Source organism: Leptosomus discolor, chromosome Z (genome assembly GCF_034619465.1).
Source record: "Leptosomus discolor isolate bLepDis1 chromosome Z, bLepDis1.hap2, whole genome shotgun sequence".
NCBI lineage: Eukaryota > Metazoa > Chordata > Aves > Leptosomiformes > Leptosomidae > Leptosomus > Leptosomus discolor.
Window position 1 is genome coordinate 46,380,234 of NC_141419.1, and position 20,229 is coordinate 46,400,462.

A 20,229-nucleotide genomic window follows, 5' to 3' on the forward strand; every position below is an offset into this window, starting at 1 on the left:
AATTTAAAATAATACATGTACTCTAATTGGTTTTGTACCAAAAAGATCAGTGTTCAGTATGACATCTTCTAGTACTCTTAAAAAAATAAATGTCTCAGTCACACTATAAACTTTATACAACATTGTTTAAACCACTGGAACATGAAAGAAGTGCCTTTATGAACAATAATGTGTTAAAAGATTGGTTCTAGATAGAAAAAACATGTATCATTAAGTTAAAGATGCTAATTTTCTGAAGAATGCTTTTAGGCCAGATTCCGTTCAAACTCTACCCAATTGCAGCCCACAAAAAAGCACAAAGACCTAGAGAAGCTGATCATTTCTTTCAGAGCTCGCTTGGCCAAATGTGTAAATCAGATGGAAACATTCAATCTAACTAAAACGGGGTAAAAAAACCCCAAATATATCTAAATAAATTAGTAGATTCAGCACTTGAAGCTGAAAAGCTTTGTTTTTTAACATCCTTAGCATTACCAGTTTATTTAAAGTTTTGGTAATCTGCTAGTTCTGAAGGACTTTACAGGAGTTGTTTATAAAGAACTCAATAAATGACAGTTTTCTGTTTGTGTACGCTTAAGTGAAGTACACAGCTGGGCAGTCAATTTCAGAATAATCAAAAGTCATGATGCAGGCTTCAGCTACCTAGAGCAATCAAACATTAGCTGCTGCTTGATCTACGTGTCTTGTCTACGAAGCAAAGCATTTGTATTTTATCCTAGAGAACAAAAGCGCACATGTAGTCCATATATTTCTTACACAGTTTTAACTTATGCCCTATTAAAGTACTTCACTTACATAGAACATTAAAGTGTATCACATCACATTTATGCAATACGTAATTATCTGCTATTAATACGAAAGTAAAACAAAATATCACAGAACACTTTTACAAAGTGCACAATCAAGAGGTGTCACAGAAATATGCACTTTTTGGAGCTGTTACAATCAGTGTACAGTATAGACTAGCAGGCACCTGTTAATTTTTGGATTTTTTAAAATAAATAATGAAATCTGACAACAAAAGGGTTCTACAGTACCCAACACCTCTGACAGCTGTAACTAAACAGAACATACTGGCACCCAGATGTATAACCAAACAGTTTTTGCTAAGGCAAGCATGAGTATGTCAACTTTTAATTTTACACTTCTACCAAACTTTGAGTGAAAGAAGGTACACATGTGTGCTTACAGCCTTCCTTCCTCCTTAAAGATGACAATGAGATCCGCCTCCTCTACATCCTCTTTAAACTTTGGAAAGGAGTCCCGACTCAGGGGCACTTGCCTTAATGAGATTTTGGATTTCTTTGAATTTTGGATGTTCTTTATCAGCTACCAGCTGCAACAATATAGCTTCGCTGGTAGTAACTATAATTCCAGTACGAGCAAGACGCTGAAAGAGAAAAGAGCAGAGAGAGAATAATGTGATATACTTGCAAATATGAATGAGTATACATTTTGTAAACCAGACAGATGGTATATTTAAAAACATCTCCTATTAGCAAAAGGATTGTCAATTCCAGTTCAGAATTTCTTAGTGGTTCCATTCATAAAGCTGAGATGGAAAGTGACTGATTTTAGACTTTACTAAGGAAAAAGGCTTCCCTGGATTTCAAGTAGTGCTTCCTACTTTGACTGAATTCTTTACCCATGTCAGATTTAACACATAGAAGACCAGCCCCCTCCTATATTAATAACACTTTCCCCTTGCATGGTCCCAAAGATAGCTTTCTTCAGTCTCATGCAGATTTGAAAGGCCTGAGGCAAAAGAAAATAGTGAGGTCCAAGCTGAAGGCATTAAGCAAGAAACTTAATTGTAACAATTCCTTTTTGAGGGCTTGTTATGTACTAGTTCTTTTGTCTTTGGACTACACAGTGCACTAGTACTAATAACATCAGCAGTCAGAACAAAAAGCTTTTCTACAGACCTTATAAATCATACTGGCACAACAGCAGCTACTTTTAACTGACATTACAGCCTCAGTAACTCCCGCACTAGTTCTGACAGACTACAGAATAAAAAGCATGGCCACATAAAAAGCAAAACTGAAAGAGGTCTGCTAGATCTTGCAAGTGTGCAACTAAACTAAGCAATGCTTTATATAGCCTAAACCGCAGGACTTACTGCAAAGTTTCTGGACTTTAAGGCTGTGGTTGTGGCCTGTGAATCAAAGTTATCTTTAAGTAAAAGCTGATGACGCCCTATGATGCCCTGCACTCCATCAGCTTCCCAGCAACCGTACAGGTACTTTGCCAGTAAAACTCTTCATGGATCCAGCTTTCCCTCCCTCATCCTCTACTCAGCTGCATATTCCACCAAATCTAACTGGGTCCTGAATGAGCCAAGGGAGGGCAAGAGGTATAAAATACAGATACATACACCTTCAGACAGGTTTCAGTTGTAATTACTAAAGGAAAGACAAGCTCCAGTCTTTCTAAGGAAGACATAGATCACTGCTCTTCAGTTGTTCAATTACAAAGCAATTGATGGAAGAAAGTTACTAATTTTAGGGGACCAGTAAAGTATATGTAACTACAGTCTATATAATGACAAAGTAACCAGGCTAGATTTACTCAAGTCAGTGCTTCCTGCTTGCAATAATAGCAGCAAGGCTTGCAATATTCTTAAGTTGAAACAAAGCAGATCGCTGCCTCAGCTCTCCTACTCTTGTACAACGACACATTTGTTTAAACCATATACACATACAAAAGAAAAAAACAGGACAATCAAAATAAAATATTATGGCAGTGTTTTCAAGATGTACTTCTCCAGGAATACAAGTTTTTGCTTTTAACTGGGATGGATGAGAGACAAAAAAACTTTTGAAGAACCTTGTCTTCTGAGAAATGTTGACTGAAAAATGAGGTCTTCTCTTTAGAAGCAAAACATACCATAGCATGTGGAAGAAGCTAGCATTGGCTCATATTCTACTTCTAAGACCAAGAATAATTTATATAGTTTTGAGATTAGTAGGAACAAAGAGATGCATGTGCTAAGCCTACTGGATGATTTTCAAGGAAAGGAAAAGTTTTCTTAGAACACAGTCCTTCAGGCTAAGGAGAGCAGCAAGGGTGTGTTGCATCCACACTGCAGGAACAAGTAGAACAGAGAAGAAATCCAGCATGAACAGACTAAGCTGGCTCAATTCAAGACCAAGCAGTGACATAAGGCATCGCCATCAGATAGGGCAGAGATGAACCACAGCCACAACCTTGGCCAGTTGGGCTGAATTATTTCATCAATGGACATTTTGAGGTTTCTTTGTTTCTGGTGGTTCTTTTGATTGCAAGGTTTTGCCTGCTCACATTTTTAAGCGCACAACAGAAGTGGAGACAATAACTCTTTAGGGTCATCCAGGCAGACATGAACACTTGGGCTATCAATTAATTCAAATTTCACTTCCTACTACACCTGTTCAGATTATTTGCATGTTCATCACCAGCACCATCAAAACACATGCTATGTGAGGGAAAATGTGGAAAGCTGAAGGGGCATCCAGGACCAGATAGGATTTATTTGAGCCTGCTGAGGAAGCTGGTTGTTATCACTGCAAAGTCACTCTTCATCATCCTTGAAAGGTCACTGTGAACACAGGAGTGTTACCAGGAAAAGACAAATGTTACACCAATCTTTCCAGAAAGGTAAGGAGAATGGTCCAGGGAACCCAGATCAATGAACTTTACCTCAGCTCACCAGGTATGGAGCAAGTTTGCACAAGAAAGAATGTCAGAGTCACTAATTAAAAGAGTGAGACTAGGAACTGTCAGCCGTACAGTAAGACTAAAGCGGGATTACCCAATGTGTTGGTATTTCACCAACTTCCCTAAGAAAAATATCACCATGGTGAAACAGGATTACTGACATGCCCAGTACATGTGTCCCTTTCTCCTGGTCTTGGTTCCCAAGTATGCCCACCTTTTGTCTGCTACAGCCCTCAGCAGCATTTTCAACTTTTTCTTCATGCTTAGTGAGAATACATTGCAAAGACATATAAAAAGTTACCTAAAAATGACCAATTTGCCTGCATTACAGCTTTTGCAACCAAGCATGCTTTTTAAGATAATCAATACCTTTTTGACTAGAAAGAAAAGCAACGCTAGCTAGTCATTGCTTTAAACGCTATTACACTGAATCAGCTTCCACATACGCAGACACAGTGTAAGTGATAATCAAACGCATAAAGATATACATAATAAGGCAAACAGATTTCAGTTTTTTCTATATTTGTTTTGTCTGCTACTGCTGCTGTGCCACATTGACTTGGGAAGTCCATGATTTTAGTCATTCCTGCGCTCTGTGTACGTCACTATGCTTTACGTGACAGATGACATTAAGCTTCCACTTAATCAAAGTCACGGGTTTCATCAAATGCTATATGCTGGTGATTTTCTTTTAGCCTTTAATTCTCTTATTCATGAGAAACAGAAGAAATTAAAAGTCTTCTCCAAATCTACGAAGAAAGTATAAAACACTGTAGTTACTATTAGTTTCAATTTCCAAACAATTTTTAGGGCCTGAGACAAAAATTGGAACACTTAATGTATATATCAGTTTTTGATTTCCAACAGCGATGCCTACAGGCAAGTCAGAGTACACTATCAAAAAAGCATTTGTATGAATTTACTACCATATAGTTTACATGCTTTTAAATCTTCTTGCTACATTTATCTTCACTTTCTCAACATTCAGTTAGACTAAGCTCCTAGAAGGAGGGTGGGGTGCAGGGGAAAGTCTTTGCTATAATCACAAACTCTTGAGATTAAGGTTTAATTTGCACTGATGAGGAAGAGCAGAGTGAGGGACAGACATACAAGAAGGAGCTTTGAACAAGATCACTTACTATATTCCATTGCATTTCAAGGAATTTCAACAGCAGAACAAATACTATTTGGAACAACAAACCCAAATGCTCTGTAGCACTTTTATTCTACTGTACAGATAACCCTCCATAAGAAAATATCCTAAAATGCTAAGGGTTATACAGAGTAACCTAGCTTGCATGAAACAATCACTTTTAAAATCCAAGTCTCCTAAACTGGGTTCCACATATTAAATCGTAATTTAGGGAGGAAAAACAAGGCAGTAATCCTTCTCCATCCTGGAAGCTATTCTGAGAATCTGAACATTCACCTGTCCTCAAGTTTACATTTGTCCACTGCTGACTGTCCTTAGAAATCCCTGTTAGCTTATAAGCAAGGAAATTAACATACAGATGCAAGACAGATAAAGCCTTGACTAAGAAACTTACCTCAAGAGCAAACATTCTGTCCATCATACTTCTTGATGAGGTGGCATCAGCTACAATATGAACTTCCAGACCCCTGCCAATTAATTCCAATGCTGTTTGCTGGATGCAGACATGAGTCTACAGGGGAAAAAATCAAAGGCAAAAACCCCGCCAACAAACTATTATTATAAGACATGAGTAGCACAATGCAAATCAGAGTACACAATTAATTAGGGTTCAAACATGTATTTTTCTACCCCTGCTATTACTAGGGAACTCAATGTGGGTTTCAAATGCCAATCAAGCTTGCGACAAAAGCCTGTAGTTTATAAATATCTCATTTCAATTTTTATTATGAGATAATATCAAAGAATACAAGAATAATTTACTCTGTAGAGGACATCTGAGCTCTAAGCGATTTAAATTTACTTTTTTTCCTTTTAATTACAGAAAGCAATGCTTAATAGTATTGTGGGCCAACAGACATTACCATAAAACAGTGTAAGAATGGTAAGGCACATACTTCTACACCAAACAGGACAATGCTGCGGACTCCAGGGATCTCTGCTAATGCTGCTTCAACTTCAGGCAAGACCATTGAAAATTTTGTTTTGGGAAGCACAAGTTTAGCTCCTGTTAAATCAATTTCTTGCACAGTGCTGCCAAGACCTTTGGGATACTGTTCAGTTACAATAACTGGAATTCCTAAGAGCCGTGCACCCTGGAGCTATAAGGCGGCAGGGAAGAAAGCATACAAGAAAAGAAACTGTTAAAGAACAGTAATAGCAAAGACTTTGTTACTACCTGAAACTGAACAACCATTTAACTGGCTGTGTATAAAATAGTAATTTACATGTGTGATCAAAGCTCACCACAAGAAAAAAAAGCAAAAACTATACCAGTCTTTGGCCCACGCTGATGATATCACCAAAGTACTTGATGGCAGGCCGGAATCGCTCTTGCATATCACAACAGAAAAACACAGTGCTTGAGGGTGTCAGGTTGCCCAAAGTAGTCATCTGAAAAACAAAACAGAAGTTTTCTGTGGCAGTGAAGATCTTTTCAGAAAAGAAAAGATTTCAGAAAAGATTTTCAGCAGAATCAGAAAAATTCTGCAATGCCTCTGCAAGGTCACAGATATATGTTACTTTAAGTCACAACAGCAGAAAGGTTTTTCAAGCATTATTTTGGTACAATTCTAAATTCAAATGAACAGCTGATACTCATCAGTATAGTACAGTCGTCAATAGGTAATCAAGATTTTATTAGGTGGGAGACACAAGTCAATGTGAACATGCATGGAAACTTGCGAACCCTGAAGGGGGGCAGAGGAGCATACTGCCAAAGTACTCTAAAAAAAAAAAACCACAAAAAAACAAAGAAAAGAGTACCAACTGCAAAATTACATTCCTCAAATTAATTTTTAAGTCCACATAAAATCAGGATAAATTAAAAGGTCAGTCTTCCACTTGCTTTCAATACTTTATGGATATCTATTTTCAATAGTTTGTGTAGTCCGTTCGTTTTGTCTATGACATCTTTCATCACAAGTCTGATGAAAAGTCCAAAGGCTAGAACGAAAGCAGAGAAGCTTGTCAGTATTATGACCAGAAAGTGAACTGAATATATTTGAATGCTAAAAGTAATCTCCCACAGTCTCGCTCATACAGGTGATCGAGTAGGGTAGAAGTGAGAGGCAAGAAAAAAGAAATCAAAGGTTGAATTTTCTCACACTTTGCAAGAGTGCTTTGTGTTTGTATGAAATTACTTGCACTACCTGCAGAAGCAAAGGATAAGGCTTCAGCTGGAGGCCACAGGGAAAGAAAGCAGCTACATATTATCATTACTTGTAAGGCAACTCAAGACAAATTACATCCATTCAGGAGCTTTTCAGCAGACTGATAAATCAAATTGAATAAGCTGCTTCTGGGAAGTAGACATTAATTGTATACACTTCATTTTCTGCAAACTGAGGTTGCGATTTTTTAAACTAAAACAAAATTACAAAATCTGTAAAACAGTATATTTGGAAAAGCAGGGATTAATTTGGTTTACATGGCAAGGTGTTGGCAGCACAGGAAGGCTGCAGGGGTGGCTTTTGTGAGAAGATGCCAGAAACTGCCCCATGTCAGACAGAGCCAATGCCAGCCAGCTCCAAGATGGACCCACTGCTGACCAAAGCTGAGCCCATCAGCAATGCTGGTGGTACCTCTGTGATAACATATTTAAGCAAGCAAAAAAACCCCATTGTGCAACAGCAGCTCGGAGAGAGGAGTGAGAATGTGAGAGGAACATCCCTGCAGACACCAAGGTCAGTGAAGGAGGAGGAGGAGGGGGAGGAGGTGCTCCAGGCGCAGGAGCAGAGATTCCCCTGCAGCTCATGGTGAAGATCATGGTGAGGCAGGCTGTCCCCCTACAGCCCATGGAGATCCACAGTGGAGGAGATATCCACCTGCAGCCCATGGAGGACCCCACACCCATGGCATGTGAATGCACCCAAAGGAGGCTGTAACCCTGTGGAGAGCCTGTGCTGGAGCAGGCTCCTGGCAGGACCTGTGGCCCCATGGAGAGGAGCCCACGCTAGAGCAGGTCTTCTGGCAGGACTTGTGACCCCATGGGGGACCCACACTGGAACAGTCTGCTCCTAAAGGACTGCACCCCATGGAAGGGACCCATGCTGGAGCAGTTCACAAAAAACTGCAGCCCATGGGAGGGACTGTCGTGGTTTAGGCCCAGCTGGCCACTAAGCACCATGCAGCTGCTCGCTCACTCCTCCCCCAAGCCAGGACAGGGATGCATGCTGGAGCAGGGGAAGAGCGTGAGAAGGAAGGAGTGGCAGAGACAAAGTGTGATGAACTAACCGCAACAGCCGTCCCCCTGTGCCACTTGCAGGGAGGGGGAAGAGAAGTCTGAAGAGAAGCTGAGCCTGGGAAGAAGGGAGGGGTTGGGGGGAAGATGTTTTTACTTTTGTTCTTATTTCTTATTATTCTACTCTGTTATTGATTGGCAATAAATTAAATTAATTTACCCAAGTCGAATCTGTTTTGCCTGTGACAGTAACTGGTAAGGGATCTCCCTGTCCTTATCTTGATCCATGAGCCTTTCGTTACATTTCCTCTCCCCTGTCCAGCTGAGAAGGGGAGTGATAGAGCAGCTTGGTGGGCACCTGGAAGCCAGCCAAGGTCAACTCGCCACAAGGGAATCAGGAATCCTTAAATACTGCTCCCAAATCTTTCATTGATTCACCACATCTCCTGAGTAAACCACAGTTTATAACCACATTTCCTCTGGTCCTTGTGGGTGAAGCAGCAATACTATTAATACAAGCAGTTGGTTTGCGAAGGCAAATGCAGTAACAACCATAAAGCACGTGCTGCAACACTGAACCCCCTGATGCCAGAGGAAGACAGAAGAACATCACAACAGGCATCAAGGAAATCTTTTTCACAAGGAAGGTACAGCTGCACTGAAACAGGTTACCATGGGTGGTGGGATCTTCATGCTTAGAGGTTTTCAGCATTCAGCAAATCAACAGCTGGTTTGATCAAGAAATGGCTTTGCATAGGAGTTAGGGAAGGCAGCCTCCAGATACTTCTCCTGAATGACATTTCTGTGATTCTATACCATGTAATAAATGAGGCCTGGGACCAAGAATGCTTGAAAATAAAATCAAATATTTAATAACTGCCTTGTTCTTGAATACCACCTATCTACATGACTGACCAATGCAGAAGCGGGTTGGTAGAAGTACTAACATATAATTCAATGCCACAGTGAGCACCTACCATGACCTATTCTAACTCCGGCACTTACTAACATCAGAGCAGTCAATCATGACATTTAACTTTCCTACCACTCAGCGGCAAAAATAAATAGACAATATTTGTAAGTGTGCCTCCTACTCAGGAAACAAGTCATTTTGTCTGGGCATTTATAGGACAAGCAAAGACCATTATTCTCTTCTATAAATCATTTCACCACTTTAATTTTTTTAAGATTGTTCTGAAGTACTTCAAACCATCATAGATCATAGAGTGATCTACGTGGAATTAGTCTACTCCCTCGTATACACCGTGCTATGCCAAGGCAGTGGATGACACTACCATCCTCAGCAGAGGAACAAGTATGAATAGACTAGAAAGGTCTTCAAGAAGCTGCATAGTCTGCCTCCACAGAAGGATCACTTACCCACACTCCTTCATTGCCATTTAAGAGCATTATTTCCAGTTCTGTTCATGGTGGACTTGAAACAGAAGAGGATCACCATCCTCTTTCACATGCATAACCATGCACAAACACCTATTACCATATCTCAAGACTCAGATACAGTGTCCCTTTAGTCCTTCCCCTCCCTTATTCTAAAACATATCTAATACTTTCAATCTTACCTCCTACAACTCAATTTTCATTGCCCTCCCTAAGGTGCTTTTCAAATTGCAGTCTACAGTGAGGCACCCAACACTATTGTAACAGTACTATTTCCCTGCCCATAATACTTCTCAGAACTAGCAGAAAAGATCAGTCAATTCACAGCCGTTGCAGGCCCTGTTCAATTTGTACTTTCCAACATGCTATCTGCTCTTTTCATAATTGATGATATGTAGACTCCTGAGGTGCATTTTAACCTCAAATTTATGCCTTGAACTCTCCCTCGTCTTTTATTTGTGTAGTTGATTATTTCTACCTTAGCACAGGAATTACTTCTGCTTTTCTTGCTTCCATTTTGAACTGCATCTTATTTCACCTCGTTTCTCCAACTTGTCATGAAAAGCCTCAATTCTGTTCTCTCAGATGCTTGCAGCTCCTCTGAGATCGGCACCTTCTGCAAAAACAGTATTTGCCCTAAGTTTCAGCAATGACATGGATGATGGAATATTTACAAACAGTTGATTAGGAACATATCTTATAGAGCCCAACTCGTTATTCTGAATTGACAGGGAAACATGAAAGAAAACTGACTGCCTTTCCAGCCAGGGAGCATATTCATTAAAGACTTTAACTGAATCCATAATTGTTTGATGACAAACATCACAGGGAGCTGGAGCAAAAGCCTTATATCTACTTTCCTCTATTACCAAGTTGGTTTAATATGATTTAATTTATGCCTTCAGTTTAATACTAGTAACTCCAAAATAAAAGCTGGGTCAACTAAAAGCTTTTACAAAATCTAACACAAATAATTCCTAGATTGATTTTCATATTTTTTCTGATTAACCTGCAGTTTGAATCAAACCATGCAACACATGGCAGAAGAAGAAGAAACCAGAAAAATAGATGGCAAGATCAAAAAAAACCCAAAAAACAACAAAATCAACACTTGCTGGTGTTACTTGGAATAGCAGATGTGGGAAGGACAGAGCACAGCAGAAAGCAGTTTGAAATTAAGTTTCATAAATAGTAGCCAATGCAGTCCATAAATAGTCACAGGAGTATCTGCTATGTACAAAGGCAGTTTCCATTTACTGGTTCTTCAATGTGCCACATAAATCCTACCACTCACTTGCTCTGAAAGCTGTCCTCCCCTTCCTGGGGAGGCACACCATGTCAGGGACATGGGACACCTCCACCTCTCACATCCTCCGACAGTGAAAACCACGACCACCCACACGGCTCCCTGCCAGTGAGCTGGGGTGGGGGCAAACCTACACCCAAACATCATACCCTGGGCTGGCATGTCAGCACCTGTCTGCATTCACTCCAAGGAGAGGCAGGCTGGGCAAGGATGGGGAGCCACTGCAGCCACAGGGTACCCGTCCGAATCCACTCTGAATATAACATCTACTCAGCCACAGTATCATTAAACAGCCTACATTTAAAAGCAAAAAAAAAATAACCTGAAGTTCCCACACACAGTGTATAAGCTTTTCCATTTGTTTCACTTCACCCTTCTCAGTTAGTCACCAGGACTTTCTTCCCTCCAGATGGAAGTTATTCACAGCACAACCAGAATAGATAGGTATGTCAGATGGACACGTAACCTGATGCAGCTCTTTTACCGAGCTAAAGGAGTCATCTCTAGGACCTTGTCCAGATCAGGATTTAAAGGTATGCTGTCACGAGTTACATACAGCTTTAAATGCTGCTCTAGAAAAGGCCTAGGTGGGAAAGGACAGGTGTTTTTCCACATGTATTCCATCTCTGATGATGATCATACAAAATGTGACTGTGATGAAGTACTGTAATTACAGAATCAGCTTGACAAAAATATTAACATATACTGGCTCTTTAGCTGTACTTCCCCTGTTCAAACTTCAGAAAACCATTACACAGACAAAATGCAATTTTCCCCCAGTATTTGTAATGAACAAGAAAATGGAAGCAGAGAAAATCATCCCATATGACATCACTAGTCACCTCATAAATCTCTTGCCAAGGTTACCCATTAAAAGGGCAGAGCAGAGGACCTTGCAGCCTTGTTATTTCAAGGATGGCATAAAAAGACAACAAAAAAGCTGACTATCATGTTTTCTTCTCCTTTATTTCTAAAAGGAAATCAGTAAGATTCAGTTTTACTTTGCTGCTTATCTTTCAAAGGAAAAAAATTAATGTATTCCAAGGGAAAAACAGGTTACAAGTATTTCAACTTAGGAATATAAATATTTATTTTATGCTAAGCCAAAGTGCAGCCTTTTATATGCAATTCACCATTTAAAAAGGACAAATGTAGTCAGATAAGCACATGATGTTCATATAATTAAGACAGTACAAAATTCTTCATCAAAATTCAACATTTTCAAAACGCATGCTGAAGAGTAAAGACACAGAGTCTGGATTTGAAGAAACCTCTCCTTCAATATTTTCAGTCCTTTCTTTTGTTCTTTAAGGTTCCAAGTGGTTTTTTTTTTCAAATTTATTTATTTAGAAACATTGCATTTAATTGTAGCACTAATGTATCAGAATTTATAACTGCACCTTTTTGGGGGGGGAAAAAAAGCCAAACAACTCCCCTCATCTGACTCATATCCTGCAATTCATGCTTTGGCTTTTCCTGGTCTTCAGAAAACGGAATTAGTTAATTAATTAGTTAATCCTGAGTTAATGGTACTTCAATTTCCAAAGCATCTGAATGTAGCAATACTAGGTGTGCGTTAAAAGAGTGAAAGTCTGTGCATAAACAATTCTATTTTATTTACCTATCTTTCAGCAACAATTAAGTATCATTCTGCAAGCAGCTTTCTGCACAAAAGATATGCCTGAGACATCATCATATCTTTTAAAAAAAAACACCCTGAAGTAGAGGCGCCTTATGATTTCAATAATAATTTCACCCTTTTAGCTCTAGCATCTTCAGGTTACAAGTTTGTAAACACAGAGCACCAGTACTGCTGTGACTGTGAAATAGCCTCTCTTAGGCATATATTCGAACGCTGCTGGAACTCCTCTATCACACAGCTGTAATGACCATAACTGTCTTGTCTTCTGATATGCCTGGACAAGCTGGACCTACATGAACCTCATGAGGGTCAATAAGGCCAAGTGCAAGGTCCTGCATCTGGGTCAGGGCAACCCCCTGTATCAATACAGGCTCAGGGATGAAGGGATTGAGAGCAGCCCTGCCGAGAAGGACTTGGGGGTGCTGGTGGACAAAAAGCTGGACATGAGCCAGCCATGTGCACTCGCAGCCCTGAAGGCCAATCGCATCCTGGGCTGCATCAGAAGCGTGGCCAGCAGGTCAAGGGAGGTGATTCTCCCCCTCTACTCCACTCTGGTCAGACCCCACCCGCAGTACTGCATCCAGCTCTGGGGCCCCCAGCACAAGACAGACGTGGACCTGCTTGAGCAGGTCCAGGGGAGGGTCACAAAGATGATCATGGAGCTGGAGCACCTCTAACATGAGGACAGGCTGCGAGAGTTGTGGTTGTTCAGCCTGGAGCAGAGAAGGCTCCGGGGAGACCTTTTTGCAGCCAGTATTTAAAGGTGGCCTATAAGAAAGGTGGGGGCAATCTTTTTAGCAGGGCCTGTTGTGACAGGACAATGAATAACGGTTTGAAAGTAAAAGAGGATAGATTTAGACTAGATATAAGGAAGAAATTTTTTACAATGAGTGTGTTGAGACACTGGCACAGGTTGCCCAGAGAGATTTTAGAAGCCCCATCCCTGGAAACGTTCAAGGTCGGGTTGGACGGGGCTCTGAGCAACCTGATCTAGATAAAGATGTCCCTGCTCATTGCAGAGGGGTTGAACTAGATGGCCTTTAAAGGTCCCTTCCAGCACAAACTATCCTATGATTCTGTGATCTCCAAAGTGTTTTTCCTTACTGCTTCTCCCCTCCAAAGGCAGATACAACAGTTACAGCAAAACACAACAGTTTCAGTAGCACTATTTAACTGCATTTAGAGTTAGAAGAGATTAAAGTGGTCTTGCATTCCGCCACTCTGACTATAAATACTATTCTGTTAAAACTTTTAAAACATGTAAAATCCACAAAAAGCAGATGTCTCCTTTCTGCTAGTACTCAGTCCCTCAAGTTGCAAGCAAATGCCATCCTCACCAGTTGGGAGAGGTCAAAGGAAAAGTCCCTCCTCATGTTTCAAGAGCGGCAGCCAGGCTGACCATCAGCTTTTACTCCATCCCACCAGCCTGCCTAACACTGAGTGGCCATTAAAAGTTCAAGAGGCTGTTTTGCACCAACACACCTAAACCAATGTGATATAAAAGCACAGTACAAAGGCACAAATACAACTGGAGAGCAAATGTCCCTGTACAGATCGAGCCTTGAATTGAGCTGCGTGGAGCAGCATATGGTGATTTCTCCGTGAGATTACTGCCTCCATCAACTGCAGGGACAGGAAATTGAAAGAGCCTAGTCAAATATCATTTGCTGCTGACGTATCTTGAGCTATTATAACAAAAGGCATCCTTCCATGACAGGAATCAAAACAGGAGGCTATCGTTCCGGAGCTCACAGGTGCTATCACCCTAGGGGTTAAAATGTCATCCCTAACTAAACGCATACTTACATTTTATAAAGCATGCACATAAAAATACTGAAGTTATTGTCTAGGGATACAGATGCTAGTATGCATGAACCTTAATTTTAACCTAAATATATCTTCCCAAATATGCAAGTCTAATCACTTCAGTGAGCAAAGGCTGTGCCTCTTAAAAGATGCATTCAAAATGGTATTTCAAACTGGCTATGCCACATGCACAGCTGACAAACCTATGTCATGTGTAACTGCAGATAAAACATCGGGCAGGGGAGGAAAAAGGACACACAATAGTGGCAGTGCATGAACCAACATAAGGAAAGAAACTATTATCTTCCCATCAGTAAATCCTTAAGGTCTTAAAAAGCGCAGCTGTGACCATATCAGACCAAATGTTCCCCAAACAAGTGATCTCTGAGCACCTGCCGGTAGCTTAAGGCAAGCTGACTGACATCACTGTGATGTCTCCAGCCCATTCTCAGCTGCTGAAGCACATCAAGGAGTCAACTAAAATAATACACAAGTACAGTCCTTTCCATATCAACAGTTGCTAGTGTCACAGAACCGCAACAGCATCGGTGAAAGGCAATTAATGCATTAAATAGCAGTTCATCCTGAATCCCTGCAGCCAGTTAAAGCTGCATAGTGCACCTGCACCCTGGGAACAATATATACTTCCACATCTCAACACTGACCTTTTACACCCTGATGTGCATCCTGCTACAAATGCTCAGACTGCATTTACTGTTTCAGTGCAGAAGCTATCTGCAAATCTTAGCAGAGCAGTGATCTGCATGCAAAAATAAGAAACAAAATTCTGACCTGTACCATTCATACACCTCCTGATTACACAAATTCTGTTTCTAAAATCCTTGCCCGAATTAACACCCACACCAACTCTTTCTGCGAGTTGGAGTGACTGTTCTTTCCAGATTCTCTGGCCGGGCCTCCATTCATTCTGTTTCCAACACACAAAGAAGAAAGCTTTTAAACTGAATAGGAAGAGTGTCAAATGAAGAATAATAAACAACAAAATTAGTTTGGTCTTCTTAACCACTCTTTCCACACATAGGGTTAGGACAGGACAAAAGAGTCTAAAGGCATCCTTGATGCACAGTCTAAGTGAACAGGACACCTTGACAGTTTATAGGTTCAAAACACTACAATTAAGCAGGGTTTACAGTGTGCATTAGACTGTTTTTGGAAACATAAAAAACGAGCAACGTTTCAGTTTTTATGATATCACTTTTTCAACTCATTAGTAATGTTGGCTCAATAAACTAAAACTTCTTAATTACAGATTAAGAAGAATTTTCTGAATTAAAACAGTAACAATGTGTTCTGGGAGGGTTTTTTTTTAAAAAAAAAAAAGTTGACATCTTTGATGCTGGAGAAAGGAATAAGCAATTTTGCTTTGAATGAAACTATTACAGCATGACTGGCATGTACCTCCAGTGTGCATTAAGATATCTTAGTATGAAACTCACGTACTGTATCTGTCTGGCAGTCTGGCTTCCTGGTTTACGGCCACGAAACTAGTGAGTTATGAACCTGTAAATCGGAAAGAGCTTTTTGGGGCAAGAAGGTATACAGAAATCCTAGGGACCTACGAGCCATGAGACCGAGCTCTGGCAGAGCCCTCTTTACCAGCACCCTTTGAGTTTTCACCTTGCAGCACTACCTCCGGCTACAGGCGGGCAGCACCAGCCGCCTGCTTTAAAGGAGAAGTATTTATTATTTCAGCCACTAGGCTGTCTTCCCATTCACGGGGTCAATGAGCTCTGACTCGCTGAATGCAAAGCCCGGTCCAAACGCATGTGGCGCGGAGCGCACCGGCCTCCCCGCCTTAGTAAAACAAGAGTTTCCAGGGAGAGGTAACTCCACGCGGGGCTCTGCCCACGGCTTCAGCCCGCTCCGGGCGCCCACGGCCACCGCTGCTGCCCGGACGGGCCGGGGCAGGCCGGGCAGCCGCATCCGGCGGCGGGACGCCCCCCCCCCCCCGTGGCTGCCGGCGCTGCCCCGCCGCCGCTCTCACCTGTATCTGCAGCGGCACCAGGCGCACCTTGCAGCGCTCGCTGACCAGGAAGCCCTTGGGCAGGTCTATGTACTGGCTCCACTCCTCGGCGAAGAGCTGCACCACGAACTTGCGGTGCATGTCTATCTGGTCCCCGTAGAGGCTGAGGAACTTCTGGATCAGCAGCTCGTAGCCGGCGCCGTGGGGCACGCTGGAGGGCCGTGCGAAGACGGAGAAGCAGAAGAGGACAGGCACTGAGCCGCCGCCCGCCAGCGAACAGACCCCGCCGCCCGCAGCCGCCTCCGCCGCCGCCATCTTCAGGGGCAGCCGCGCCGAGCCCAGACACCTCGCTCCGGCCCACGCCGCCGCTCCTCCTCCTGCCGCCTCCTCCCCCCCGGCCGGGCGGGCGGCGCCGGCGGCCCCCAATCCTAGCTGCGGCTGCTCCTGCTCCTCCTCCTCGCCATGGGGCCCGGCCCGGCCCCGCGGGCCCTCGGGGTGGGCGCGTCGCCGGGGCGCCTCTGCCGGGTCGGCGGTCGCTCCCCCGCCGACGCCGACGCTCCCCTTCGGAGGGCGGGCGCCTCCCCCTTCAGGCGGGCGGCGGGAGGAGCAGCCCCTCACCCAAACGCCTGCCCTCGTCCGGGCCGACGGAGGAGAGCCCCCGTACCCCGCAGAAGGGCAGGCGGCGGGACGCGAGGGCACCTTCCGCTGGGGCGGCCCCGCCGTGGCCTCGGCGCGGCCGACAGGCACCTCCTCCTTCTCCGGGGCGCAGCCTACCCTTGCGGAGCCGGCGGCAGAGCCCGCTGCGGTGAATGGGCGGTGGCGCCCGGAGCCGCGGCGCCCTGTCGGGCGGGCGCGGCAGGGAGCGGCGCGCTGGGCGCGGAAGGCGGCCCCGGCGGGCGGGCGGGCGGGCGGGCGGGGAGGGCTGCCGGGCGCCGTGCCGGTCGACGACGGTGGCCGGCGGGGCGGGTGCGGCCGCGCCCCGCGGAAGCTGCGGAGGAACCTGTTGACAGAGCCTGGAAAACGCCCGGTTTCTTTCAAGCGTGGTGCAGACCGCTCTTTGGGGAACGGTTGTTCGCTTTCCCGGTGCCGAAACCGGTGGTTGAGTTTAACACGCAGCTTGCTTCAGAAATGTCAAGTTTCTGAACAGCGGGAGGTACCTGAGCTGCAGCACGCCGAGGCTCTCCAGCCGCCATCGCATCCGCAGATGAGAAGTTAGCAGGATGCAATGCATCCCATGTTTCATCTTTCCCATCTTTGTGTTTTCTACAAAATTTCCTGATTCATTAAGCTTTTTTTTTGTTTGCATGGGTGATTGCTTGGGTTTTTTTCTTGCCAGGAGTGACCGGCAACTGGAAACGCTGCCCATATTTTTTGACATAATTACCAGATTTTCTGTTGCACTTCATTGTGCTTGGGGGAAAGAAGTATGTGACACTCGTAGAAAGAAAATACTCCCGGTTAAAACGAAGTGGGTGTTTTCATGCACTATCCAATGCAGTGGCACCACCATAAGGTTAATGGATGTCTACTTGGCTAAATACCAACAAGCTGAAGCTCGAAGTTGTTCTCGTGCTTTACTGATGTTGTCAAGTTTGAGCTGTCGTGTTAAAAGACAATATATTTTCACTAGATTTTTGTTTCAGAAAATACATTGCTGATATTGACTGATTTAAGAATTGCAAGCGTAAGGAGCTTTTAATAATTATATATTTACATGCTCATATAGTCACTAGGCACTGAAGCAGCCCGAAGCAATTATTTTATACACTACCCAAGAAGCAGATGTGCAATGGCTTCTGCACATTACAGGGAAAGCATGCAAATTTTACTGTGTCTAGGCAGAAATTACACAAAGCAAGGTTTTAGAAGGATTCAATGGCAAGTCTAAAATACATGTTGATTCTGCCTTCTTTTACTGACAGTGGATTCATACAGAGTTTTCACCTTCTTTCCAAAGGAGGTGGTGTCAATCTGATTGTATTCAGTTTGACTAAACACATCTCTGTGATTAAAAAACCACTTTTCAAAGAGTGAAAATGCAGGAGATCCTGTACATTTGGGTTCTGTTTAAATATTTGATCCCATCCCATGTGTGAAAATATTTAGCTGGGAAAAAGAGCAATTTTCACCTCTAAAAATACAAGTGAAGTATATAAAACTTTGTTCCACCTGCCAGCTATAAAGGTATCCAGCAGCCAGGGTTCAGAGCTTATTTTAATTACTTGTCCATGCTTACTGTTCTGCTGATTTCATTTATGAACACAGCCAGCCATTAATGCTGTTACAGTAGAGACATGCAGGATAAACAATTTTGTGTCCCAGTCATTAGCTGACTTGAATCAGGTCCAGTTTTCCAAAAGAAAGGGTGACAAATGGAATACTCACTGAATTCTATTTATTTTCTGTGACTTAAATTGGTTTCCAGTTCTTAATTTGTACTTTATTTTAATTGAGTGAAGTTCTAAAATTCAATATATTTTTAAAATACAGTGTGAGCAGTGGTTTTGTTGATTAATGGTGTCTTAAATGGGCTTCCTTTTTCCTTTATAGCAAGATAGGTCTATCTGTATTAACAAAATATGCCGTAGCAAGTTCTTACCTTTCTGCTATTGCTGTCTACAATGAATACATTTGGATACAAATTACTCAGTTATTATGCAGAATGCATAACTGATACTTTGTTAAGTTGGCCAGATTCGAACTTACTAAAATAACAGAATTTTTTTTGCTAACAGGGTTAGATTTATGCAATGGCAAGGAAGCAGTACTCAGATTCATCCAAAATCTGGATGAGGAGGGACTCTTTGACCATTGACCCTCTCTATCTCAGGTCAAGGAACAAGCAGGGAGATGGACCCAGACAGGCAGAGCGGGTGCCACTCCTCCCTCTCTCCCTGTCCAAGGCCTCACAGGCAGAGGAGCATGACCGCTAGGTCACTGTGCATATATAAAGGTAAAGGCTGGTAGCTGCTTTCTTTACCTCACAACCCATCTGTCCTTACCAAGTGACACCTGTCGTCTGTGGCCTTTATCTGCATCTTAAGTCTGCTCATCTCATCATATATTACCTTGGATCTTTTTGCATTTCAAATTCTCTCTCTTTTTTCCCCAGCAATTCCAGGGTCAGTCTTTTCACACGTAGTATGATTTTTCTTCTGAAAACACTAAAGTATTTTTGAGTACCTGCCTGTGCTTGGATGCTGCTGCCCTGTGGAGGAAAACACTTCTGATGGCAGCAGATCTTGGACTATGGGTTTTTCCTCTCCTGACTCTGGTCATCTTCAGTTTTCACAAACTCAGGAAGGGACACTTTCCAAGCATCACCAGCTGAATGTCAGTTAGATTCACTGACCTTTCATGTGCCTTTTAATCATACAGCTCCTGTGTCAGTGGCAGACCAGGCTGCTTTTAATTAAGTCTGTGAGGTATGGCACCACCACAAATATGAGGCTCTAGCCCACCTAGAAAATCCAGCATAGCATTTTTTGCTTTGCAGGAAGAGAAGAGGGTATGATGTGCTACACAGTGAAAATGTCCAGTGATCCACATTACATTGGCCTGAAACAAAGATGTACTTTTTACCCAGCCTGAACAGCAGAAGCATGTAAGAGCATTTGTAAAACATCTCTTTGGCACTTCACATTGCAAGTAATGTGTGATTAGTACTCATACGCAATAAAGAAAAATGTAACTTGTGCTAGAAGCGAATAGGCCTCTTGGGTTGTACCTACAACACCGCACTATAAAGAAATGTATTGACAACTACTGAAGTATTAAAGATTTTAAGTGAAGGCTAAATTTCCTTAGCCCAATTCTGAAACATTTCTGCCCATAGCAAGTCTTCCTACTACAAGCCCATTGGCTCAGACAAAAGGCTCTGCCTGGCATATGGGACCTTCCTTTCCTGCAGCAGAACTGAACAAGGTCATCTGATCTCTAGCATCTGGAAAACATTTTTTTGTTGTTTGTTTTCAGCAGTTAAGGAGCACTTTCAACAAGAGCTACAATGGATAAGGTGAGAGACATGGAAGTTCATGCTAGGTCAGCTTTAAAAATAGAG

At 42.7% G+C, this 20,229-nt stretch overlaps 1 protein-coding gene across 2 annotated transcripts; it reads right to left on the minus strand.

Moving 5' to 3' along the window:
- Positions 1 to 1,243: 1,243 nt before the first annotated feature.
- ISOC1 (isochorismatase domain containing 1) lies at positions 1,244 to 16,484 on the minus strand. Of its 2 annotated transcripts, none has more exons than XM_086479886.1 (5): positions 16,191 to 16,484; positions 6,125 to 6,244; positions 5,749 to 5,952; positions 5,247 to 5,363; positions 1,244 to 1,390 (listed from the first exon to the last, which is right to left on the minus strand). In XM_086479886.1, exons 1-5 carry the CDS (start codon positions 16,482 to 16,484, stop codon positions 1,244 to 1,246), a joined length of 882 nt encoding a protein of 293 aa, XP_086336012.1. The 2 variants fall into 2 exon arrangements, with proteins under 2 accessions (XP_086336012.1, XP_086336011.1); XM_086479885.1 differs by having other exon boundaries at positions 5,716 to 5,952.
- Positions 16,485 to 20,229: the final 3,745 nt, after the last annotated feature.